Source organism: Pollicipes pollicipes, unplaced genomic scaffold (assembly GCF_011947565.3).
Source record: "Pollicipes pollicipes isolate AB1234 unplaced genomic scaffold, Ppol_2.1 Scaffold_2555;HRSCAF=2994_pilon_pilon_pilon, whole genome shotgun sequence".
Taxonomy (NCBI): Eukaryota; Metazoa; Arthropoda; class Thecostraca; order Pollicipedomorpha; family Pollicipedidae; genus Pollicipes; species Pollicipes pollicipes.
In genome coordinates this window covers 4,901,157-4,928,523 of record NW_023596136.1, presented here as the reverse complement: position 1 = coordinate 4,928,523, position 27,367 = coordinate 4,901,157, and the positions used below count along the sequence as shown (strand labels likewise).

Sequence of the window (27,367 nt, the reverse complement as noted above, 5' to 3'; positions counted from 1 at the left end):
AGCTGCCCTATGACCAATAGCAGTCCTTTTGGAAACAGCTGATGAAATTTATGACGTAGACGTTTTCGGCATCAGCAGATTCGGATACCAAAATGGGGACGCCAAAATCGTGCCGTGTTCAGAATGCATTAGCATTAGCAGCACTAGCAGTTCGCTATTTGGGCATGTCGCCTTTGTTCCATGCCGGCATTTTGCAGTTCACCATTTTGCCGATTCGATTTTTGGCACGTCGACATTTTATATATCAGCAATATGAAAGTCGTCATCAAGCAGTCGACGAATAGGCATTTGGCAAACTGCGAGTAGCCCTTTTCCGAACACCGATTTGAACGCACAACCATCACCAAATTTAAACAAATCCATTAATTGCTAATACCATGGAGAAGGTTACCAAGCGATATCATCAATCTTGTTTTTTTTTCCAAAATCACATTCGTGCCCCTACCCAACACGGTTATAGCTTCCGGCATCCCACTGAAACTGCCCTCGGCGTCTCCAACCGGATTCTGGTTGTCATGGACAGGGTGAAAGTTTCTGCTTGGAGTGAAAGACCTTAGCAAATGTTTTGACGTTACTGATGGCTCAAAATTGCTCATGTTTGGTTCAATTAATGTCCGTGCCAATTGCTTGCAACATACAATTTGAACTATATGAACTCGAGGCAAATGAAACCATGCAAACCATTTTGTTTTCTAAAAACATCCACAAGACGACATTATCATCCGACGTTGGGTTCCTGAAATTAGCACTTTAGGATAATATGATATCCGGATGAAACCTTACCATATCGCTGACCGACTTTTCCACGTGGTACAATAATATTTCATGGCTTGTCGTGGTCATATGAGCTACACAGACCTGCATGACGTGTGAGCAACACTAATGACGTCAGAAAGCTCAAAATAGCGCACTATGACATGCGCACACTCACCCGTCACACGCTAAGATGCCGGGTCTGCGAACATGGCCACAGAAAGCACGGTCAAAAGGATCTCTGCCGTAGGGCGCTCGGCAAATATTAATGTAACCGTGTGGTGTGGTATTATGTCAAAAGGTATTCCTAACAATACGCATCTCAGCAGTCAGAGCTGTAAGAGTCCTAATAGTTACTGGGACATAGACATACAGCAAAATACTTACTCTTTCGTCGAATGAACTTCAACACAATGCGCCGTTCGGCGTTGCCGCGGTGGTGGTCTTCTACCAGCACGTAACAAAAGCAGCACTAGCCGACAACATCAAACAAGAAATGTGTTGCACACGTTCTCCTGCGAGGACACATGCAAAGCAGCGCACGCAGGGAACACGAAGACGAAATTGTTGAAGCCGTCGTGAAGCAGAGACGGTTAGTGAATGTGAATCAGGTCTTTTTGGCCAAACGGTAATGTTCCGTCAGATCCTGTCATGAACCGGACCAGCATTTGGACGTCATTTTTATTTCCAACTTAAATTTTCGCTCTGTTCGACTATTTATGTTCCATAAATACGGTTCCTTTGCATATTTATTTCTCGCGTTAAGATACATAGGCTAAAGGAATGTGTGCTAGCAAGAGACATCCGAGTTCAGTTAGCAACAGGTCAGTCTTCAACATCCAACACTCATTATAAATAGAGGGAAAAATAACGCAGCATTGATTCATTTTTTTTGACCAATATTCTGCGGAATTAAACGAACCACCAGAACCGAACGGCAGATATCAACAAGAAAAGTGGTCCATACTATTATCGCATTAGTCGTTGTTCGTGTTCGAAAACATTACCACACCAGGCGAAATACGGGCCTGACACATGGTCTGAACACATGAGATGCTCTCAGAACAAAACAAAGCGCAGCAATGAGAAGCAGTAAAATAAAAACGCTTCGTCTTATAGCCCGTTCATTCAGCACAGCTTTGAACGGAAAAAAGCTGAGTTCGTAAAGCTAAAGCAATCAACCAAAATTATGGTACCATCTCACCTTATCATAAAATAACAATTATTGAAGCATGTTTGCGCGAGGGATGGTCAAAAATTGCTTCACCAAGGGCAAACTAGGTTGAGGGAAGTGCAACAAATACACTTTCACAGAGGATAACAAGAGGAGCCTCCCTCACAGTCCCGTATGCACCATGACAGGCGGGCACTGAAAACAACTTAGATCATAGATCAAAGCTGCCCGAATCTCGCCCAGTCCAGCTCGGCTGACGCGTAGTCACTGTCCTGACTAAAGAGCCGGTCACCGAGCTCGACGGCCGAGCCGGCGCCAGCCAGCGTGTTCCTGGACTGCCAGAGCCCTGGCCGAGTCAGGTCCGGCTCCGACCGCGTCACCGGGCCACACTCTGTCCGACCTGAGCCACAGCGGCCGACCCGGCCCGCCGGTCGGCGGCCCGGAGTGGCGCCAGCGGCCGTCGGCGTGCAGGCCGACCGGGCCAAGATCTTGCGGCGGATGGCGGCCAGGTGCTGCCGGTACTCGGACGGCGTCATGCGGCGGTTGGACGGCTGGTGGGTGGGGCCGTGGAAGCGGCCGCAGCAGGGCACGCGGATTTCCTGGTGCAGGATAGTGGTGACGCTGCCGTTGGCCGGCGCCGGTCGCAGCCCGCTGGCGTAGTCACGCCCGCCGATCGTGACGTCTTCCAGCCGGCCGTTCCGGTCCCACTCGTGGGGCAGCTGGTCGTCGAGCTGGTCCGCCTCGGCCGTGGCCCCCTTCAGCTGGTAGCTTGGGACCTGGGTAGTGAGCGCGGCGTGCCGGGCCGCCGATACGGCCGGCAGCGTGTGCACAAAGACGCGACCGCACGCGCGGCGTCGCTCTACCAGCGCGCGCATCTGCACCAGGCTCTGCTGTAGGCTGTCCTCCACCTGGCGCAGTCGGCGCTGCCGCTCCGGCTCCTCCCGGTCCCAGCGGATGCGACCACGTTCACGCTCCTGTCGTAACTTCTCAACCTCGGCACGCACCTGGCGCTCCAGGGCGTCGGCCCGCGAGAGGGGCCTTGCAGGCACCAGCCCTGCATCCTTGTAGAAGGGCCGGTAGGTGGAGGATTGGTCTGTGAAGTAAGCGGAGGGCTGATGGGCAACGTAATGACGATCGGAAGGGCGGGGAACGTTGTGCAAGTGCGTGTTGTGGGTGTCGGAGGCACACCGCTCACCGTAGCTGTCCGAAGATGGGCGAAATTTGCGATAGGGGTACCCGGTTTCCAGCCCGTCGCTGAAGGAGAACGATCGCGCGCCAAACGTGTTACAGGATGGCCGATGACGGCAACTGGTGTTGGTATAGTGGGGGATGTACCCGTAATTTCGCGTTGGCGACGGAGGTAGACGGTAGTGGTCCGATAACCCGTGCGGGTGTCCTAGCAGCGCATCAGACGAGTTGTTTTCGTTCAGGTCCGTCTGCGAGGAAGCGTCACACGGTGTCTGCGTGGCGGCAGTGGGCCAGACGGACACCGAGGGGTGGCGAGGTCGGGCCGCGCCCCAGCAGCTCCCAGTCGGCTGTCTCTAAGCTTGCCGTCAGTGTCGGGCCCGCCACTGGGTATCGCCTAGCCCGCTGTCGCACGTCCGGCGGCATGGTCAGGCTGAAGCTGGAGGGGCGCTGGTGCGGCTCGCGCAGCTGCACGCCGTCCAGCACCAGGTCCGGGTCGTCCGAGGCACTGCTGGACCCGTCGCTGAGCTCGTCGCTTGTCGCTGGTGGCACGGCTGGGCGGGGCGCCTCAGATGCGGTCAGTGTCGAGAGGGACGAAACGAGCGGTGAGCGCTCACCATCTGGGGACTGCAGCACCACCTCCAGCTCACCCGAACCGTGCAGGTCGTTCCAAGAGACGCACTTCTTCGAGCGGGCGGCGCGATCCTCCAGCTCGTCGTGGAGCGGCGCCGGCTCGCCGCTCACCAAATGCAGCCGACCCATCGCAATAATGTTGTTCATGTCCAGCGGCGCGATGGCATCGACGCTGCAGCTGCGTGGGATGTCACCACACGCCCGCCGCGCCGGCCGCACGCTATCCATGGAGACGGTGCGTTCGAGCCGTGTGGCCGGCTCGCGGTGCTGCTCGCGCGGCACGGCGGAGCTCAGGCCCACCTCAGACAGGGCGGACGTGCTGTCACAACCAGCCGCCTCAATGTACAGGTACATGACGTCAGCGGAGCCCAGTCCCAGCGGCGCCGGCTCGGGTGCGCTGGCAGCGTCGGAGCGGTGCAGCTCAACGTACTGCTGCCACATCTGCACCTTTGGGTCGGCCGCTGGCGGCACGGGGACGGCCGGTGGCGGTATGGGGTCGGCCTGGGGCGGTGTGGGGTCGGCCGAGGGCGGTATGGGGTCAGCCGGTGGTGGTATGGGGTCGGCCGGTGGTGGTATGGTGTCGGCCGGTGGCGGCACGGGCACGGCCGGTGGCGGCACGGGGACGGCCGGTGGCGGCACGGGCACGGCCGGTGGCGGTGTGGGGTCGGCCGGTGGCGGTATGCTCATCTGGTACGATTCGGTCGGCGCCAGTGGAAGATGTTCTCGGTCGGGCGTCTTCTTCCCCGCTGAGGTTGTGGCTGTAGCGTGTCAGGCGCGTCAGCGACAGGTGAGCCACTGACTTGGGCGGCTCCTCGTGGCTGTCGCCCTCCGTCTCGGTGATGTCCGTCAGGGTGGGCGTCAGCGCCCGCAGCGGCCGAGCCACCGGCGGCGACGGCACCGCCTCCCGCGGCGAGAGCGAGCCGTCCAGCTCCCTGAGCGAAGTCCGCTGTGGCAGGGTGAGCCTGGGCAGCGCTCGGTGTATGGCAGCAGCCGGCGGCGGTTCCCAGTCCTCTGCCTCCGATCCATCCGACACGGCCAGCTCTTCCGGACAGTTCAGGGTAAGGGGCGTTTCATGGAGCACATCAGAAAAGTTGAGGAGCGGCCCTTCTTCGACGGACGTATGCCTGACGCGCTCAGGACCATCTGGACGAGACCCAGACATATTATTGATATTAAATGAGGATGGGCTACGGCCATTGTCTCGACCATTGCTGGATATGCGGGGAGTGCTATTCTCTGAACCATCCGAGTCCTCCGCTGTCTCATCATTCGCAATGATGGCTCTTTGGTTGCCAACAGAGATCACTATCTCTGTGAAGTCTGCGCTTTCAGATGATAGAAAAGCATCTGCAACAGTATGCCGTGGCCGCATTGATTCCATCACAGTCTCGTCTTCAGTGTCAAAGCTGTAGAAGATCTCCTCCTCGTCCTCCTTTGAACTAGCCTCAAGCGATTCCGGGACATCTAAAGATGACATCTGGCGCTCAACCTCCTCCAAAAGGTGCCCCTGAAGATCATCTGGAGACAGGATTGTCTCACCCGCAACCATTGGGTCATCGGCCATAACTTTTTCGGATTCTTCGTGCGTACCTTTAGATTGGGGCACAGCGCAGCCTTCTTGACGACGACCTCGCGCGCCGTTTTCAGGCTGCATTGGGCCAGCTGTCTCAACGAACTCCTGTACCGTCGTCATTGTTCTCTCACAGCTACTGGCTCGTGTTTGCAGGCAGCTCTCAACAGCTTCTTCTTCTGCTGTCGCGATGTGGCCGAGCTTCTCAACGAAAACGTCATGGGTAATTGGGACGTGTTCATCTGCTGGCTTCTTTTCATCCACATTAAGGTATGCCTCTACGCACTCAAGACATGTTTTCACTTCGCCGTGCCTGGTGTGACCTGCTATACCCCCAACGCCTGTTTGGACCTCCTCCAACAACATGTCATTCCCTGCCCCCACACTGTCAAAGCGCGGAATCTCGCGCTCCTCTATGTTCACGGTAGGATTTTCCTCGATAGAGGGTTGGCGGTTTACCGATTTACATTTGCTTTCATCGCCAATTTCACGCTGGAAAGCGTGCTGAACACTGCTGAGATCCACACTGGCAGACCGACCTGTAGTTATTTTTTCCTTTGATCCACACTGGTAAGACCAGCGACGAACAACGAGAGGCTCTATAGAGTCATTTGGCTCTGCTCTGATCGGTTTGGGCTCATCTCCGATCGAGGTGTCAAGAATCTCCAGCGTCGAAGTACCTTCGCATGCTGAACTTGCGGGCCCTTTGGTGTCCGATTCTCTGTCGATGTCCTTGCTGATAACTTGATCCGCTATATCCAAGTACGCATGGTCAGCGTCCAACGACTCCGTGTCATGCTGAGCTTTTGATGGGGATGGCCTGTCCCGTCTGGGTTCACTGCAGGCCGCACTCCTATTGCCACCTACAGCTGCCCCATTCCCGTCCTCAGCACAGCTACTAGCACGATCACAAGTGCCCTCTTTTTCCGACGGTTCATACTCCAGGCCAGCCACTTGCACCGTCGTCTCAGTACAATGGACGACTCGTTCGATCTTTTCATCCGCTCTTTCCCTCAAATCTGCATACACAATGCTCTCCGCTGTCAACATCTCCCAACTCCTTCCTGTCGATAGCTCACTAGCGCCGATCGTTTTCTTCGTCAGTGGCTGCGTTGTTGGATCGATACGGACCGACGTGACCTGAGCGACCGGATTGTTGACGTCAAAACCGACAACCTCTTCCCCCTGCTCCGGCTCAGATAATTCGAGGGCGTATTTCAGACAGCTTTCACATCCATCGACTGGGCTTTCTTCTGGTGGTATCCTCAGAGGTGTTAACGGTGCGTCCCCGTCGATGTGTGCGTCTTCCGTGCGTGGTGTGTGACATGAACCTTCTACATCAGCTTTTCTTGATGCCACAGTCGCTTTTTCCCCAATCGCCACATCCCGACCCATTCCTTGAGAGTCATTAACTATCTGAGTCGAATTGCTGTCATCTTCAACAGCACATTGTTCGTTCAATATGTTTGCTGCTCCTTCTATTTCCATCACTTCACTTGTGTCATGAACAAGCTCACTAGGTGGACGATCTTCCTCAACGTTCTCCCATACGGTAATCTCTACCTCTGCCGATGTTTCCACGTATGGCGGCTCCCTGTCTGGCTCAAAAACCGCCACTGCGAAGTCTTCTGCTGCCACTGCGGGGTGCGCAGGCTCATGAACCGCGGGGGCTGCTTCAGGCCACGCATCCTGGGGATCTTTCTTGGGCCTAGTTTCGCTGAGATCATCAATTTCTCCCACTTTCCGTTGACTGTTTCTCTGGGCTGCTTGTTTTTGCAGGCACTGCTGCTTCAGTTGACCACTCATCAGGTGAACCTGTAGTGTTTCCAGACGGCGCATCCTCTTTTTGTTCCTCCTGCATCGTTACTTCCTGCAGAGACAAAGCTGTAGCATCTTGGTGATTCCCTGATGCTCCGTTGTCATCTGAAGTGGATGCCGCCGCGAGTTCGCTTTGCCGAAAGTTTTCTGGATCCAACGATACCTGATCGTTTAACATACTCCGCACCGTCAAGGCTGGACCTTCATCTGAACAACTCATTCCTTGCTTTACTTTCGGCGTCTCCTCAGGATAAGGCGCGGCTGCACAATGGGGTCTATTAGGAAATGCTTCATCTGGCTCTGCAGTTGGTTCTTTGACGTCCTCAACGAAAACCGCGGAAGTTCCGTGAGACAAATCCGATACTTCGCGCGCGGTGTTGTTCAATGTCGTCAACGCCTGTTCCGTTGAATCAGCATTGCCATCGGCTCCTCTCTCTACCTCATACCCAGCATCAGACATTGCTGCTGCATCAAGTTTTTGGTTTTCGTGTCCATTCCCCATCTCAGTGGCCTTGATATTTTTCTGTGTCTCTACGTCACTTTCTGAGCCCGGAGTCCTAGCGAGCCCCAGATTCTCCTGATAGACTTCAGCATCAACTTTATCAAGCTTACCCTCCATGTCGTCTGTTGCAACGTCATCACGTACACCCTCCAGGTCTTCAGTCAGCTCCTGGCTGGCACCTGCATCCCTGGCGTCACACCTCCCAAACGTGCTAACGTCATGCCGCTCAGGTATCTCGGGTAGCCGGGGGCTACCGGACTGAGGTTCGGCCGTCGTGTCGCTCTCGCCTTCTGACCCCGCTTTGCTCTGCAAAGCAGAAGAAGACATCACCTCCAGCCGCCTGAATGTCTCGTCCAGCTCTCGGTCCGCTTGCACGTTGCTGGATACGCTGGTGCCGTGCCCGCTGGACAAGCCGGCCGTTTCTGACGTGTGGTCAGTGATCTCATTGGGGGCTTCGATCTCGCTAAGCACGGGGCCTCCTCGAGGGCTTTCCACGACTGACTGTGCGATGAGGTTAGGGGAAGCGTTCTGCTCCATCTCGTCCTTGCTCTCTTGGCTTTCTGTCTCAGCGATGTTTGACGCGACTATTTCTCCTCCTTCGGCAGCGGTCTGTTCATTTCCAGTTTGCGCACCGTCTCCCATCAGTCTGACACCAGCTGGGAGCTCTCTCGGAGACTCATCCGCGGCCTCAGACCCTCGGCCCGAGAACGCCGCGCCGCCACCTATGACGTCCGACTTCAGGCTCTCGCTCTCTACGTCGCGCGAGGTGTTCTTCGAGTGGCTGCTGGAGCTCGAGCTGATCAGCGAGGCGGACGACTCGAACGCCTCGACAATCTCTTCCTCGATAGTTTCGAGACTCACCTCCTCTTCAGTTGTCTTGAAGAAGAAAAATTGCGCCTCGGCGGGAGTCATTGAAGGCGATGACTCGGGCGCCACGATCTTCGCCTCTCTGGCTGGCCTCGGCTTGTCACCGTCTGCGTCGATAAACTCTGGCTCATCGCTGCGCAGTAGAGCACCCTGAGCTTCCACTTCGAAGATGAAGACGACCGGCGGTTTGCTGTCAGCACTGGCGTGTTCCAAATCACCAGCCGACGGTGAGTTGTCGTCACGGGCGCAAGCGGCTTCTTGGATGCTGTCCGTCGCATTGATTCCACTGGCGGTGATCTCATCCTCGGCCGGCTCCAGGTCGCCACCAGTGCCACAAATAGTCGGGGGCGACGGCGCTCGATCGAGGAGCTTTTCAACGTCGATATCCCTGGCGGAAGCCTGGCGCAGGTCGTCGGCCGGCTCCGTTTGACTTCCATCAGGCCTCGGCACGAACGCAACCGCTTTACAGTCCTCGCCCGGTCGATCGCCTGCGGGCCTATGTGGGTCACACGCGCGCATGTCCGGCACTTGCGGCACGGTTGGCGGGAGGGTCGCATCAGGGCCTTCCCCTGACCTCCCAGTCGTTTCGTCCTCGGCAATGACTGGGGATTCGTTCACGGGGGCATGGTCGACTGGCAGCCTTGCGGGAATTTCGCTGCTGGAAATCTGCACTTCCTCGTCCTCAACGTTGGCGATGAGCCGGAAAGGAGACGGAGACTGGTCGTGCCCGCCGCCGTGCGTGCCAGCAAATGGAGCGACGAACACGGCGGAACGCCCGCTGTCGGAATGCAGCTCGGCTGACGCCGTGCCGGGCCCCGTCACGGAACCCTCCCACGGGGAGCGTTTCGAGGCATTGTCGACTGGCTCGGTTGCAATATTCATGCAGGCGGTGGCGCCACTGGTCGAAGGTTTGTGTTTTCCCGAGTCCTCGCCGTATTCGCGGTCGCGGTCTTGTTCGCGGTCGGAATCGGACTCGGTTGTCGACGCCAAGAGTTCTAAGCTCGGCGACTCCGAGCTATTTGAGTAAATCACCCGAAATGTCGAGTCGCCCCCTACCGAATCTTCCGGCTCGGTCTGGGGCCCCTCTCGCAGCCGGGCCTCCACGTCGAGACTGGATGTGATGACTTTCCGGCGCTTGGGACTCAGATGTAGTACCTCAATCTGTTGATCCGACGATGTCTGGGCTTGCGAACTTGGCGAGATCTCGTCCCGCTTCCAGCACGCAGCGGATGTCTCCTGTCTGGGACACGGTTTTGCCGCATCCCCAGCTCCGACTACAACCTGGTTGGGAGCGTGTGCGACACTGGTCGAGAAGCCGGTGGATATCCGCGTCTCTCCAGCCCCCTGCACGTACACATTAACTTCCTCCACAATTTCATAGGTGACAATCCTTGCCCCGGATGGCCGGAGGGTCTCAGTTGTTTCCACGCGCTCTACCAGTCGTTCCGTACCCTCGTGACTCAAGACGCCGGTAGGTTGTGATAGGTCACCACCGAGCGTCTCCGCTACCGCCTGCTCTCCTGCTTGCTGTTCATCGTCGGGGAGATTTGGGCCCACGTCGCGTCCCGAGGGCAGCGGATAGTCACTTTGCGAGAGAGAGTCAAACAAACCGATCTTGGGCGCGTCCTCCCCAAAGGAGATCGAGAGATCACCTTGCGACGATCCAGACAGCGTGTGCAGCGACGGCAGCGACTCGTCCTCCAGCGCGGACGAAGCGCACTCCTCATCGTCGCCGAACCCTGACCTACCCTTGGGGCTGTCTTCTGATCCATCCGTCGACCCCCTTGAGCTTCTGTCGTCATCTTCGGGTATGCTGTCGCAAGGCACGGCCGACGTGCGCTCCCTGAGCTCGGGTGGCAGCGAGTGCAGCGTGGCGTCCAACGACAGCGGCGGCGCGCGGCCTGGCACGGTGACCGTAAGAGCCGAGCGGTACAGTCGCGACACCTGAGCGCCGGCCGGCTGCTCACACAGGTCAGGAAGACTGTGGGAACGCACCAACAGGCTGACGGCGATGCCGGGTCGGCGGCGCGCTTCCTGCAACAGCAGGTGGCTGCGGCAATCGAGCCGCGACACGTAGCGCTCCCACATGTCCGCGTCTATCCAGCCGGCGACCGGGCCGGCCGCCACCGCCGCCAGGCGCGAGCGCAGCCGGTAATCAGCGTCATCGCACAGCTGACACTCGTCACAGCGTGCACACGGGCCGCGCACTGGCGCGCCGACAGCTGGGGCCGGCGCGCCGCTCGCCGGCTCCCTCTGTTTACTGGCTATCGCCCGGGCAGCCGACGGCGGCGCGTGCGCTGATGGATGCTCCGCACGGAAATCGATGGCCGCGTCGGCCTCGACGCCGGTCTCGACGATTGTGTAAAGGTCATGTCGGAGCGGCGTCTCCTCATCGGCGGTTGGTTCCTCCGAGGGGCGCATCTCTTCTGTCTCCAGCGAGTCGGAGTTCGACAGCCGACTGTGGCGCTTCCAGCCGACCGGCGCGTCCGGCGATTCGTACTCGTCGACGTATATCGCCGGGGGCGGCGGTGACGGGACGGGCATGGCCCGACTGGCCGCCCAACCCTCATCGAGAGCCGATTCGAAGCTCGTCGTGTCATCGGCGCTCAGTCGTGCGGGCGTGTTCACCGGCAGCCAGTCTGCTCGCAGCGAACTGCCGGCGGCCGACACGAGCCTCGCGTCATCCTCCGAGTCGGAGGCTCCGGAGCAGGAGAGCCTTTCCTCGGCCCGCCGCCTTACGTCCGCCCGCATCGAACGGCCCGCTCGGTGGCCCAGGCTGGAACACACGCTGCCCCACTCACTCTCCGACGAGGCCGACGCCCTCCTCATGGTGATCCGGATCACAGTGTCACGTCCCGTATTCCTAACCAGCTCCGACGCGTCGACCGGCGACGGCGCCATCACCACCTGGCCCTGGTTGGCGTAGTCGAACATGCTGTCGATGAGCCGTTTGCCTCCACTGAGTTCCTCGACCGAGTCGGCGTCGATCATGTCGAGCGAGTCTTGTGAGATGCCCAGGTGGCTCGGCTCCAAACTGTCGTCCGAGAAGGCCGCCGCGCAAACATCGAAGCTGGTGCCGATGCCCTCGTCAACGGATCGCGAAAAAGCAGACACCGGCGGCGCCGCCGACAGCGTCGACAGGTCATACTGACTGCTGGGCGCCGAGACTTCAGCCACCAGCCGGGCGGAGTCCAGTCGCTGGCGTCGACGCGGAGCCAGGTCGACGTCTGGGGCAGAGCCGAACTGAGAGCCAACAGCGACCCCGCGACGCTCGGCCTGCGGCGGTTTGACCTCGCTCCCTGGCGGCGTCTCCTCACGCTGCACCCGCTCGAGGTCGGCGTCAGCCTCCATCAGGCGGCTACGCTTCTCCTGCGGCCGTGACTCGATAGAGCTCTCTCTGCGCCGCTTCCTGCCGCCACAGCAGCACCACTCGGCCTCAGACTCGTCTAAAGTCGGCGGGAGTCTGTCAGCGCGGCCGGAGTTCGCCGCCGTGGCGCCGCGCCGGCCCGGGTACAGCCGGCGCACCACATCACGGACCACCTGACGGCGCGAGCGGTGCTCCTCGGCGAGTCGGTGCATGCTGCCAGGCATGCTCACCGGCCGGTACATGCCGCGCCGCTGTTCCCAGCGCAAGAAGCTGGCCCAGTAGCGACGCTCTCGCTCGCACGCGATGCCGATCAGCTCGTCCCAAAAGAGCGAGTCGCTACTACGCAGACTGAGCTCGGAGGACGCGGCCTGCGGCGGCAGCGGGGCCCGGGGCGGGGCCGGCAACTGCTCGGCGCCAATGGGGTGCGGCCTCTCGACCGACGGGGCCTCCTGCAGCTCGGTGGCCTGGCCGCGTGTGAGCGCCGGCCGGCGGCGGCCAGCCGGCTGCGGCTCCTGCCGCGGCAGCACCAGCTCCGGGTCACTGGCACTCAGCCGCTGGCAGGCGACCGAGCGACGAGAATGCTCTCGGGTGCGGCTGGACAGCGGGCGCCTGAAACAGCGAACAGGCTAAGCTGCTCTGATTGGCCGACGCGCTCGCCAGCGCAGTGGGAGAGATGTAGCCATGTAAAACATGGATGCAGGACGGGAACATGGTGACCACAGCCGAACTACATATAGAAACTCCACATTTCATTGCAAAGGTCAAACTTTTTTAATTTCGTCACTGAAGGACGCTCATTCAGTGGCTTGCCACGCCAGCGCCTGTTGGCCTTCACCCATGCAGCATGTGATTCACCCCCAGCTGAATTAAATATCGCCTTTCAAGGACTGAGATCCATCAGCGCTGGGCCCGACAACGTGCACTGACTATGGAATCCAGAAATGTCAGTGATAGTTCACATAGAGGGCTTGCATTACTCATCACAACGCATATTCTCGCCACTTACCTATCCCAAGCCCAGCACGGACGAACGATGCCAAACAACTATCGTGCCACCTCACTCTCACGCTCCCCCTTATGCATCAGCGATCATCGCAACAAAGACTTCGCCGAACAAGCGCTAGGACTTCCATGGATAAATCGATCGGTGCGTCTCCAAGCGGCCTACTGAACAAATATCCAAAGAAATCGGGACTAAGAACGACAAATTTAGATGAACTGCTGCCAACAGCAAAATAAAATGCCACAATCTTCCAATATTACAATGCATAAATTCAGGCACACCCCGCAAGCACAACAACGCAATGAAAACGATCACCGACGTCACCGAAGGCGCCGGTGACCCACCCTCACGCACATCGGCACCTTCCTTGATCTGCCAGCCAATAATCTGCCAGTCAATAATCTGCCAGCCATGAAACACGCCGCTATCACTGCAAGGAAATACGGCAAAATTACACGTCGTCAGGACATGTGTATGCGCAGGGGAACTGAAGAATATACCACCTTATCTTCTATAACCTGGCACACTAACATGCGCCTGACGCTCCCACACCCCATCCCACTCGATCAATTCTCAGATATCACTCAAGAGCACAAGAACACAAGAGCACCCAAGAATACTTTACAACACTCCTGTATTCAGGAGCTTATAAGCTACACATAATGACAACTCTGCGCCGAAACACGAGGCATGCTGTTGTCATTAGAGAATGATGAATCTGCCCGCACATCAGCGCTCGCAGTTCTCATATTCATCCCACTGATAAAGGTGTGATGGGGACCAGGACCGTCACGCTTCACGTTCGTCGTCGACCGGCCCAGCTGCATTAAACAAAGAAACAACTCGCTAACATCGCTCCCTGCCACACGCCCGCATCGTGTCAGTGTCTGCCTGGACGGGTCACCTATATATGCGGGCCACCTACAATAGCCCATCTCGCACAAACGGGGCAGCCCTGTGCATTACTGATGCCACCTCGTTACATCACTCAGTGGCACCCCGGGCGTCCACATGACAGACACTACCTCTCATCCTGGGCGTCCACATGGCAAACACTACCTCTCACCCCGGACGTCCACATGACAGACACTACCTCTGATCCCGGACGTCCACATGACAGACACCACCTATCATCCCGGACGTCCACATGACAGACACTATCTCTCATCCTGGGCGTCCACATGGCAGACACTACCTCTCACCCCGGACGTCCACATGACAAACACTACCTCTCATCCCGGGCGTCCACACGACAAACACTACCTCTGATCCCGGACGTCCACATGACAGACACCACCTATCATCCCGGACGTCCACAAGACAGACACTATCTCTCATCCTGGGCGTCCACATGACAAACACTACCTCTCGCCCCGGACGTCCACATAACAGACACTACCTCCTATACCCAGCGTCCGCCTGCCAGATAATGCCTCTCATCCCCGGGCGTCCTCCTGCCAGACACTACGTCTCATCCCGGGTATCCTCCTGCCAGACACTATTTCCCATCGCGGGCGTCCTCCTGCCAGACACTTCCTCTTATCCCGGACGTCCATTTGCCAGACACTACCTGTTACCCTGGGCACGCACCTGTCATACACTGCCCCTCTTTTTTTCTACGTACATTTGCGCAGTTATCGCCGCCCATAGAGCAACCCGCCGAAGCCAGTCTGTGCACTAATCACACCTTCTAAGTCACAGTCTGCCCGATATAGGATCACTTCAAATCACACTCACACTCATTCACTGCTCCTTCGCACATCTAACACCGCCCGCGGCACAAAAGTGCGGTCTTCGCGCGGGTTTCAGGGGTCGAGATCATCGCTGGCTGATCCAGAGTTCAGCCAGACTGCGCCCCCTCCGCCTCCCCCCCCCCCCCGCCCAACACACATATATCACGATTGTCCCACGTCCACTGTCGAGATCCGGGAAACGTCATTATTTGTTGAACCGTCAGTCCAGACACATAACGCACAAGGGGCAGTATGCATACATAAATGTGTAGCATGCGTAATACGCTGTTGTTAGCACGGATCGCTCTCACAAAACGTCTTGCGACAAGCAATATTTCATACTCCCTCTCTACGTACCCGACGACATACAGTCTGCCGCCCTTCTTCTACCATGTTACGTAACGGCCCTTTGAGGGTCAAAGCCGTAGAAGGGAAAGGGGTCAAACGCCCAGAAAAAAGGCGGTGACAGGGAACCAAACTGTTTAGAAGAAACGATGACAACACAAGGCAAGAAAACACAGCCACCAAAATACCAGTGGCCCAACATCGCACGCACGCACGCACGCACACCACTGTTCATCGTGAAGAAACAATATCACAGCGCCTATCCCGAAAATGTGCCCGAGGCTCGCTTGGCAGTACTGCTTCACATCGCTAAGCAATACAGAGCAGCCGTATAGGTGCCTGCGAGCAGCGTCAGTACGGGTTCACGATATCAGTACCACAGCAAAATCTCCTACTGACAGGGGGCTCCGGCATTAGTTACACGCGTCATCACTTTTGCTGTAAAAACTTAACCAAACTTAACTTACACGCAACATTACTTCTGTTACAAATGATACGCGACATTAGTGATACACAACAAAGGTTCTGCTTCAACAACTTATATCCGTCATTACTCCTGTCGCAAAAGTTGTGCTTCAAAAACTTATACCTTTACTATATTTACCATTGCACCCGTCATTGCTTCTACTGCAAAAACATACAGTCATTACTTCTACGCGACACTACTTCTACTGCTAAACTCATATTTAACATGAATAGTACACGAAAAAATTAAAACTAATGACGTGTGTGCATCCATTTGCAGTGCGAGTAATGTCGCGTCTAGATATTAACTGTATGAGCTTTTGCTGCACAAGAAATGACGGGAATAAGTTTTCGAATGAGTCTTGTGGCGTAGCGCCCGTGTCATACACACACACACACACACACACACACACACACACACACACACACACACACACACACACACACACACACACACACACACACACACACACACACACACACACACACACACACACACACACACACACACCACACACACACACACACACACACACCACACCACACACACACACACACACACACACACACACATATATATATATATATATATATATATATATATATATATATATATATACATATATATATACGTATATTTATCACAAGCATATGACAAGCTTAAATATTTGAAGCATAAGTTTTGTCACGTAGCAACGATATCGTCATAGGTACCGGCAGTAGAAGTGATGTAGCACTGCTGTCGGTAGGAATTTTTGCCGCACCACTGATGTGGAACCTTCAGCAGGGGTATTCGAGCGAGCACAGTGAACACGCGTTAAAATCGCCAACACCATGTCGAACCTAGCTATTTGCGTCACACCTATCACATTTTGCAGTTTCGACGGTGCACACCTGACACAAAATGACCACCGCGGTGGGCGTTGCCTAAAATACCAAGCGCACTGACGTGCAGCGACATCTACAAAGAACAGTTGTTCACTGAGTTGGTGGTGGCGTCGGTACGCGCCAGTGGTGTCGCGGGTTGTGAACGTTGAGGGCGCTGTGGTCGCCTCAACATCTGACCGGACGGCAGAACCGGTGGTGGGGGACAGCGGGAGCGGAAGCCCTTCACAAAACCAGCAAATAGCAACGCGTAATCTTTGCAGTGTTAGACATATTGTATCAAAAGGCAACTAAGTCTGGTCACTCTGAAGCGTATCTAAGACCAATAACCTGAGCGTCGAAAACTATTGAGGCGAGATATCCAAAAGGGTCCGCCGTTTAGTAACACTTCGTATGCGTTGTTTTGGATGCAAGTAAATGACGTGCGGGTATGGATGCGATAGAGAAACAACAAATTGTGCAAGTTCAGGAATACAAGCGTATGGTCTCACGGGAAAAGAAATGTAAAACAGGTTCGAGGTCAGCAGCGGTCATGGTCAACATAAAAAACGCCCTTGATATCGATTCAAATGGAATGAAAGCCAGCTGGGATCAAATTCAAACTAGAAGCTCAAGGACGCAACGACGATGACAAGTCTCCAAATGAAAAAAATATAGTCAAACACCAGGGCATGAACCCAACAAGCAAAAGTTAGAATCGATGAAATATGTAGGCAACCTGTTTGGGTGGAGCTGTAGTCTTCCAAAATCAGCTCTAAGAATATGATAGGACTAGAATTAGACCAGGCCCAGTCCCAGCCCCGCATCCTCTGGAACTGGTCGTAAGTTACACTGAAATGCGACCATCAATACTTTTTCCAATCTCACCACTGTTGACATTCTTTCCGGTTTTCCTGCTTCTAATCTAACTTTGGTCTTGTTCGATTTTATTTTCTAACGTTCCGTGTTTGAACTTCTATTTTGACATCGTATATATGGCTTTTGCCTACACCAATTATCCAAGTCGCTTTCTCTTCCTGCATGGACAATGAGAACAAACCCGACCGGCAATTTTTCTATCACACATGACTAGTTCTGTTTGTGGCGTCGTTCGATACTACCCGGGATGCCGCATTTGCGATCTTGTTAACAAAACAGCGCCAATATCCTGACCCCGGACCTATGATCCATCCCATAGGCCTCTCACCAATACACCACATCGAGAGAGCGGCGTAGCCATGCGATTCTTAGGCAGCAAATTCACCTGATCAGTAGACACGGCGCAGCACATAGTGGCAGCGGCACACTGGCGATGGGCACGGCCGGTACACCCGCGCGGGTCGCGGCCTCAGTGGTACGCCCGGTGCGCGGTGGAGCCGTCGCGGCCCGGCGCCGACAAGTGTTCACCAGCTGTGTGTCTGCGCGCCGCCATCGCTCCTATCACTGACCGGTCACTACTCGATTGGCGCCGTGTCACCGCGGAGTCACCAGCTAAATACTATCGGCAGTAGGTGATTGCATAATCCTTACTGACGGAAAATGCTGCTGAAATGCTGGAAATTTTTCCCGACCGGCAATGGTGCCCCGATGAAACGCGGCAGCAGAAGCCGGCAGTGGCCCAGTGGCGACGCCCACTGAAGACGAAACGGCAAGGTCTACCGCTCAACAGAGAGCGCCAAAACGGCAAGGTCTACCGCTCAACAGAGAGCGCCAAAACAAAGCGTGACGCGCGGCCGGACGGGTGTTTCGTCATCCCTTGCTGCAATGATCCGATCCATCGGCAATCGCAAGGGATGAGAGACCCTGATGCTGCGCAAAACTGATGCTAAAGGCATCACAACATAATTAGCAAATTATTCTCGCGGTTGGATTTACGTTGGAGCAGTGTTCTGGCGGCGGCGCACTGCAGCTTGATGGAACCTGGCCCGCACTCACCATCATGCGTGAGCGGCGGATCCGGAGCCAAACTCACCTTCGGTTGGGCGCAGGGACGTCGCCGACTGTCTGAACACTTGAGCCTTCCATCTGAAATACGATAATTCCCGTAGGCCATTAGTGGCACACACAGACAGACAAAAGTGGACCGCCATTAGAGGACGTCAGGGGTCGGATAAATTTATGGGTACTCACATGGTGTGGGTAAGGGACTTCGTTTGGTGCTGGGCTTGAAGAAAATTACGGATATGGATATGCCCGTAATTTATGGTATGGCTATAAGGATGTAGCACTCACGAAATGTGGGTTACGTAGTTGAAGAAATACTTTATGTTACTGCCAGCGTTTTTTAAAATAAATAATTTGCTCCATTCACACTACTTTTACGATCATCAACGCATGTAGTGGTCTTGGAGGTAATGCTTTTCGGAACTTTTCATAAATTAAAACTAGTGTTCTGGATAAATCAAACTGAAAAAGTGATGCTTCCATGCCTCGGTGGACATCCAGCAATGATAGGCACCAGGTAGTAAAAAAGCGTTCAAATAATCACAAAAGTTCCACTGACGTACTGTATTGCAACTATCGCGATACTTGACTGCAAACTGTGGAGTTAAGACAGGTACCAAAGTTTGGAAAACTGAGCCGCAGCAATGAAAAGGTATCGCTGGATTTGAATTGGTGGTTTGGTGATGCCAGAGCGCCAGGTCCAGGTCCAGGTCAAAGTCAAGGTTCAGATCTAAATCCAGGTTCAGTTCCAGGCTCATATCTAGATCTATATCCAGATCTAGATCTAGATCCGGGTCATGGTCCAGATTTATGGGTCCGGCCGTATAATACGCATATGTTTCAGGAGTACGTTCAGTGCAGTGCATTGTAGGAGTTCCGGATGTTAACTTCGTATTGCATTACCTGCAGGCTTCCGTAGTTATCTTTCAGGGTAAATTAAGCTCATTTCAACTGCCTGTGGTCCGCCTGAAAAATTATTCAGCGTGTGTTGGCGCTCGGCCTGTGCGACCTCTATAGTCCCAGAGGCGTAGGCGAAAGTGAGAACATAGAGGCACGTCTCTTTCCTTCGCGCCCCTTCGGACCGACGATCAAGGGTCCCATAAGGTCAAAAGAGGCGACAGGAGGTCCTCTTAAGGAATTCAGGCCCCGCCGACCGGTGTTTTTGCATTTAAATAAGAGGACCCCTCGAAGCGATCGACGACCACGTCGTCGATCGGTACCAATGAGGGCTCGACATCGGTCAGAGGGTAACAGTCACAATCAGTCGGACCGGGTCAACCTAGGCCAATTCGCCAAGGAGGGACAACGTCACAGGGCCACAAGTCACAGACGTATTTGAAATAAGCACCTTTAAACGCTTTATGACACCAATCCGCACTTTAAGAAGACAACCCTGGTGCAGATTTCACCTGTGCAACTTTTCGATGGATAATATGAAAGGATTAGCATAAACAGCGCCACCAACTGATGCTGGACTCTGGTGGTGAAACTGGAAGAGTAAAGATAGGATCTGTATCTTTGTGTTGCTGCGACTTGTAATCTGTTCAGAGCTCTACCTCAAAAGAATAATGCCGAAATATACGATACGGTCTAATTTGTGAGCGATAGGCTTTTGATAGCGATAGCGATTTCGATAGAGATAGTGATAGCGACAGGATTTGAAAGGCTTTTGGAAGCACGATGTCAGTGTTATCTGTAGTAGCCAATGTCGCTCAGTTGTACAAAGGCTAAAACCCCGGGCATATCTGTTCTTGCTCCTAAAGTAACGAGCACGCGGTCCCCACACCCGTGACGTCATTTGCTTCAGTAAATGATTCTGCAAAAGGGCGGGCGTTCCCAGGCAAACGGATTTTTAGCAAACATGGGGAAAAATGGGAAAACCCACTTCCGAAGCGCCACGCCCGTGCGTCACATCAAAATCGTGACCGAAAAACAGCGGCATTGTTTTGCGCGCGGGCGATGTAACCTAAATCAAAGGACAAGTATAACATTGGGGTAAGTTGTTTTTTAACCGAACAGCTTGGCCCCAGACCTCACAGCTGGATCCATTAATATAGTCGAATGCTAGTCGAATGTTTACCGATCCATAGCAACGTGTATTCGTCGCATATAGCAGTGCACCTACCAACACTTGAGCACCAGTCCTATGCTAAGAAAAAGTCATGTTTCCCCGCACCACAACCTACAAATTATAGAAGTTGAACGGATAAACAAAGCAATAAACTTAACACCCCTGAGGACTAAGACGCGCAAAGGTCTGAGCGATTTAATTTAAAGGTACCGGAGTAAGGGACTGGCCTATGCAGTCCACACCAAACCTTCATACAAACTTAAGCCAAAAATGCTGATTCATCACCGCCTAGATAGCTTTTGGCCGAAACACCCTTGAGACATAAGGGTTGGCGAAAGCGCATGTACACGCCAGTATGCCAGGCTGAGGCGGAGGCGGGGTGGGGGAGCATTGACTCGTGAAAGGTGGCCAGGTCGATACCCCCACTTTGCTGTTTAGTAATGTGAGCGTGCAGCTGGTGTGGGTCGATGAAGACCGCTGCCAAGCACGAATAGCGACTAACAATGATAAAGTTCCAGAGCAGGCGACGCTTTATTAAAACGACTCATGGTGATACGTGGACATGGGTCTCGATCTCGCAAATGCATCATCGATCTCAAAGATCCCTTGAGCAAACTTTAAAACGCATTCCAGGTACCCCCAGACCCCAAATACCAGATTCCACCAGTGTCGGGTCCGGGGGGCGGGGGGCATGGTTCCATCCTTCCGCTAGGACTACCAAAAGGTCCATAAACGAAAAACGGGTGCCAATTTTATCACGAAGCACAAGCAACTGTACGTCTCCGGGTGTCCAATGGACCACGAAGAGCCCCATCCAAAGATGAATACTCATGTGCAGGTGAGAATGGTTCTTAACCACTTGGAAAGGCCGTGGTTGAAAACTGATTGTTTATTATGCTGTGCGGGGACCTTGTGCTCTTGTTTTGGGGTCCTATAAGCTCACGAAAAATAATAGAGATCCTTCATGTCCACTAAAAACGTTAGAGGCATCACAAAAAATTGGCTAATATTTTTTGGCCAAATTGTGAGCAGAAAAACATCCATCGGAGGCATGTTGTCTTCTGTAGCAAATGCAAGAAGTTCCAAATATACGACAGACGAATTCCCTACCTACATTTATGAAGAGAACATTGATGCTATACGCAGCATAGACGTATGGCTAAATGAACCAGTTTTGGAAAACACCATCAGTGAGTGTAAACTTAATGGCTATGACTGCGTTTTGTGCCAGCGTAAAAATCGCACCTATGGAGGAGTTTTTATATCAACAAGGCTTTGCTTTCCACTTAAGTTATCGGTGCTGGCCCATCAGAGATAGCAGAATTTATGTGGTTGGATGTAAAGGCGTGTAAATCCGAAATGGTCAGGTGAGGTGTTACGTAAAGTGCAGCAGATGCGCCAATGGACCAAAAATTATGACTGCTCTGTAACATTGCAACTTTATTATGACTGCTCTGTAACAACGCTGGGTGATTTAAATGCCCCCCAAATTGTCATGTCGTCAAGTGCAAACTCAGACCAACTTTTCAAAGGAGGAGAGACAGTGTGCATTCGCAGCCTTCCTGGAGCCATTGATAACTTCAGTTCATGAAGCTCTTGGAAACAGTGCTCACAACACTATCAGACTCAGTGTGTGTGCGGAGGGAAAGGCATCTGTGCTTTGGAGACGCCTCGACTTTCCGCATGAATATTATGAGAGCTTTTGAATGCATTAACAGAGGTTGACTGGAATGAACAGTGCACGCAAAGTGACGTTTTTTTAAACATAGCATATTTTAAAAAGTAGTGCTTAAAGAACAGTGCCAATTTACCCGGTGCCCAGACAAAAAAAAGGAGAATAGAAAAAGATTTAACAAAAAAAGACAGTTAGTATAAAAGTCTTATAAAAAGTCAAAGGACGTAAATTCAACCGAGGATAAAAGTCGACTTGGACAAATTCAAATGCCAGAAGTCTACAGCAATAAATTTGAAACGGGAAAAGTCAGAAGGGAAAAATCCGAATTGTTTACATCGAATTGGAAATCTACTTTAAAACAGTTCGAAGTGAAGAAAGGTCTTATCATTGAAAAAGTCGACAAAAATCCCAAAAAATAAAAGCTGATAGGATAAGCAAAAAAAAAAAAACAACAAACAACCAAAACCAAAGGTCCAAAGAGACAAAGCCGTTAGGAAGCCTGTGAGACAGTACTGAGCGACTATGCTGACACGCTCGTCCTTCCTCGTGGTAAAATGAAGAACGATAAGTCAGCAATAACGGCCAAGTCCGTTGATAGGAACTCTTAACTCATAAATGCCGAACATAGGGCTCGTATTCAGTTGGTAAGGGGAAAATATTCTTCTTCTTATTATTATTTTTATTATCATTATCATTATTGCGAACTTTGGCGAAATCCAGCGAGTGGCCATTCTAACGCCGCGTCAGTACATATCACGTAGATAAACACAGACACGCAACACATGCAAATGGGCCGCAACGCCAGCGATACACGAACGATGTTATAAAACATGAGCGACTAATGATACAATCAGCACCTGCACGTCATGGCCAGTTGGTCAATTTAGGTAAGTTCTCTGATGAAAGACATTACTTTGCCCTTGAACTCATTTAAGTTTTTGCACTTGCGCGTGGCAGCTGTGAGCCGATTCCACGCCTCCACGGCTCGATAGAAAAATGCCCTTTTCACGCACTCTAAGCGAGGCTGTTTTACAGCGCTCGTCTGCAGTACAGTTTCGTCATCAGTGGCTCTGGTGTGCCGCTGAGATACTTCAGATCGGCACCAAATCAGGTTACTGACAGCCCGTGGCCCATCAGGCACGTAAATGGCGCGCTGCAAACATATGCAGTCGCGGTGGGTGAGAGTCCCGTCGAAATTGGGCCAATCAAACTGTTTTCAGGATCTGTGATGTGATCTGACCTGCGTTTGCCGGCAACAATTCGACCGCGAAGTTAATATCCTTATCCAGGCGCTGGCGCTGAACAGCTGTTGTCGGGGCCCATGCAGGTAAACAATATATGATGTGAGGGAAGACCAGTGACTCAACTGGGGACTTTATTTTAGAGCTGGGAAGCACATACCTAAGCTTGCTAATAGCTATCAGGGAGCCAAAAGAGCGCTAGGTAGTTCTGGCCGTTTGATGCTGCCAGTTGAAATTTTTATCGATGAGCACCCCCAGTATTTTTCACGTACTCAGAAGAAGACAGCTGGGAGTTATCAAACTCACGCTCAGCCCGGCGGCGTTGTGGGTGTTGGTGGGTGTGCCAGCAACAATGAATTCAGTTTTTGATGGGTTAATCTTTATGCCATTGTGACGAAACCATACTGAGACCGCAGTCAGATCGGACTCAACACACGAACGCAGCTGTGTGAGACCACAGGCAGATGGTGATGGTTCATGCATGAGCTGCATGTCGTCTGCAGGTGACACCAGTTTACACGTAGCTGAAACATAACACTGGATGTCGTTGGTAAAGAGGGGGAACATCAGCGGTCCTACTACTCTGCCCTGAACCACGCCATACGCGAGCTCAAGCCCCGGCCCGTTTCCACCCTTAACAGTCTGTTGGCGGTCGGTGAAATAATACGAAAACCAGTGTGGTGAAACACCATAGCATTCCAGTTTAGCTAAAAGAGCAGAGCGGTCTTCACAAACGAAGGCTTTTGACAAGCCAGTTGAGCTAATGGTGGTGACCGTACCGGCGTCCATGTTGTTGTTTATGTGGCTGACTATATCGATGACTGCATGCTCGGTGGAGTGGTTAGGACGGTACGCGTATTGTGAGTCAACAAGAATGTGGAGACTAGTCACATATTCTAAAAGCTGGGTACAAACAGCCTTCTCCGCCAGCTTGCTTATAACACTGCGGACGCTGATGGGCCTGTAATTCGACGGCTCAGACGCCAGTCCCCCCCCTGTGCAAAGGCACGACTGTCGCAAGCTTTCAGATGGGGGCGGGACGCTAGCAGTGGTGACGGAGTGGTGAGGTAGATACCAGGCAGATTCTACCAGGTAGACAGAGTGATGAAATTCATTTATTAGCGTTCTAAAGATAGATTGCATGAATTTCTCCTGTTGCGTCTCCCCCCCCCCCCCCCCCCTGCCACCACCCCTACTCATTTTGAGGCACTATGTCCCTGGCCGAATAACCAGAAGCGCTGATCCTCGCTGATATTAAGTATCATAGCTTGTGTCTGGAACGGGTCCATGCAGTGTCAGTGTTTGTATGGTTTCATAATGCACACGCAGGTTCTCTTCCGTCACAGTCGCACAACAGAGCCGTCCATTGTCCTGCGGCCGCCTTGCGTTACCCGCTAACCGTGAGCATGATGGCGTGCGCATGACAAAAAATATGTCCAGCAATTAAAATGTGATCAGCGTGAAAAACCAAACGTGCATGCGCAAACTGTCGAAGATTGGAAAGGTAAGTCCTTTTGCTTACAAGTCGACTTTTATTGGTAGGTGCATATATCCGCAAACCGATTAGGTACACCTAAATGATAAGCATCACAATGTGCTTTGCGAGCTTATATTCAGCAAATTCGTTGAAATCCAATCGGCGTGGGAAGTGAATACCCCTGTGCAGAAGCACCGGTTCGGAAGGGGATGAGCCTGGTTGAGGCTAAATGAGCCCAATTTGGGCCCAAATGAGTCAAATTTCTCTCAATTCAGCAAAGGCCCCCATGGCCGCAGGGTGGAAAGAAGTAACCAAAATGGCTTCCGTTCCCCCCGTTCAAAAGAACTTTCTATGCCGGTGCGCCTATGCGGGAGCCAACTAGTATCCTACATTGAGCGCTGATCATTAATTTGCTTTTTATGAGGTTAAGTAGCACAGTATTACGAGGAGCCGTATTAAATATGTAAAGATCATCTTTTGTAATGAAGCACAAATGTTTCCACGAAGGACTGAACAAGTGGTGACCGGCGCCAAAACGCAGTCAGACGTGAACCAGGTTCACACGCGGGCGCTGGCTGCCCACGGGACTTCGTACGCATGGCAACCTTTGGATCCACATCATCGCGGCTTTTGAGTGGCTGTGGTCAAACAAACTGATCAGAGGTAAAGTAAATATAAGTATAGAAGCGCACTGTCACTAGTGTGAAGCGCAGAGATTTACCAGCTGTGCAGTCAAAGTTGCTCCAGGTAAAAATAATGGTATCCCATTTACATATTCTAGTCTGCATCCCGGTTTGGCCACGAGTAATGCTATTCATATACCACTTCGACATTTAACATAGCCAACCACCTAACCGTCTGAAGATCCCAACATACCTGACTCAACACTCACGGCAACTATGCAGACAGATGGGGACCGAGCACTGTCTCCCCGCGCTGCACTGCCACGGACCGAGCACAGCCGGTCCCGCAGACAGGTACAGAACGAGCACGCCGGAAATCAGGCAGGTACAGAACGAGCACGGCCAGCCCCGTAAGCAGGTACAGACCGAGCACGGCTGAAGGTAGATGGACACGGACCACGCACGGCGCATCAGGTGCGCATCCGGCGTATCTAGCGCAAAAAACTGAGTGCAGCAGACAACAGACTCACGACAACTGCCATTGCCTCCGCACCACCGGAGGCGGCACGATCATGTGACGAGAGGTCGGATAAGATTGAAGTGCACTGCACTGGCCTGCCGTTTCAAGGAAGCGTTCCACATTTGGAAATAACAAAAAATACCATGTATGTGACGAAATGAGTTTACTTGTAACTGTTGGCATGGTTTGAAATGCAAAAGACTGCTCTAAACAACAAAATTGAGCTCTAGTAAATAAGCTTCCCAATACGTCATCGTTTGACAACGTCACCGTTTGGCTACGTCATCGTTTGACCACGCCATCGTTTGACTACGTCATCGTGTGTGCCCGATTGAATCCTCACACCTCTGACAGGACGTGAGGGAGGCCAAAGGTGTTTTTTTTTCTTCTGCGACAAACTGTACTCGGGCAGCAGGAATCACCTCACTGCTGTCCAGGCGTGCCACGGTCCGTCCCCCTATCTGAGGTCGGATGTCTTTTGGGTGAGAAGGAAGCATATAAGAGTGATTTAAGCATTCGCCACTGTGCTACCTGTGTTCCTACCCACCTCGCAGTCCAACAGGGGTAAGGTACAACACTCCCTAGGGAGCTGGTTGTCGCCAGGACTATTCCAATACTATACGAGGCAAACGACGCCTCCAACACGGCCAGATGTAGCCGCAGATACACTCCTCGCTCTGACTGTGGTTCAGCGCCGTCGTCACCTGCCCCTTTAAAGGGAGCATCCGACCATTTTGTACCTTTCACTTGTCGTTACATCATACGAGTAAGATTCGATCAGTAACACCAGTTCTCAAGAAATCCTGAATAGCTCAGAATTAATTTTTGAAGTAACCGACCCCGCGAAGGTAATCTCATTTGACTTCCGGCTCACCACTTTGAAAGAAATAAAGTTCACTTGCTCATAAAGTTCACTTTTTCCAACGTGCGTTTTCTGTAATGTTCGTAACGCACCAATGTTCCAAAAGTGTTTGTGTAAGAAATTCTACGAAAGCTTGAAACGCTATGATTAAACAAAACAAAAACGTGAACATGAAACTATTATCTTGCGAACTCAGCGAAACGGTATGCTATGACTTTGAGATCTCCCCAATGGCGTTTGTCACAGTGGCTCTTTTGACACTCCCTTAAAGCTGCCACGAGCAGCCGAGCACCCTAAGCGGAGACCCGCGAAGGACAGCCCACAGCTCAGGCGACAGGCTGCTTGACCTGAATGGGGCCCTAGGGGCTTCCGGAGCTCCTGGATACCCTGGTGAAAGTGGTGCATTGGGATCGCCGCGACTGACCCGCACGACCCGCCACCAGGATCCGATCAGCCCGGGGGGCGCAGGTGGGAAGTGAGGGGTGGGGGGGTGGGGCATGCATTGGTGATCCCGATGAGGTGACGCCGATGACACGAGGATGAGAATGGTAAGAGAGCGGGATGCGGGAATAGGGTTGGTGGGAAGAGCGTGGGCTGGACAAGGAGCAGGAGCTCACGCACCGGCAGAGTCAATACTCGAATGAGCGCTACTCCCCTACACCGACCGAACCAGTG

At 53.3% G+C, this 27,367-nt stretch overlaps 1 protein-coding gene across 1 annotated transcript in view; it reads right to left on the bottom strand.

Annotated features, from left to right (window-relative positions):
- Window positions 1-2,145: 2,145 nt before the first annotated feature.
- Window positions 2,146-27,367, bottom strand: part of LOC119107604 (uncharacterized) — a 37,243-nt gene continuing 12,021 nt past the window's right edge. The window contains exons 3-11 of the mRNA XM_037231108.1: window positions 18,252-18,304; window positions 12,397-12,478; window positions 10,113-12,237; window positions 8,330-8,990; window positions 7,746-7,822; window positions 3,871-4,206; window positions 3,527-3,666; window positions 2,379-3,039; window positions 2,146-2,273 (exon numbers count right to left, since the gene is read on the bottom strand). Coding sequence (XP_037087003.1) covers window positions 2,146-2,273; window positions 2,379-3,039; window positions 3,527-3,666; window positions 3,871-4,206; window positions 7,746-7,822; window positions 8,330-8,990; window positions 10,113-12,237; window positions 12,397-12,478; window positions 18,252-18,304 — 4,263 coding nt within the window. The remainder of the gene's footprint in view (window positions 2,274-2,378; window positions 3,040-3,526; window positions 3,667-3,870; window positions 4,207-7,745; window positions 7,823-8,329; window positions 8,991-10,112; window positions 12,238-12,396; window positions 12,479-18,251; window positions 18,305-27,367) is intronic.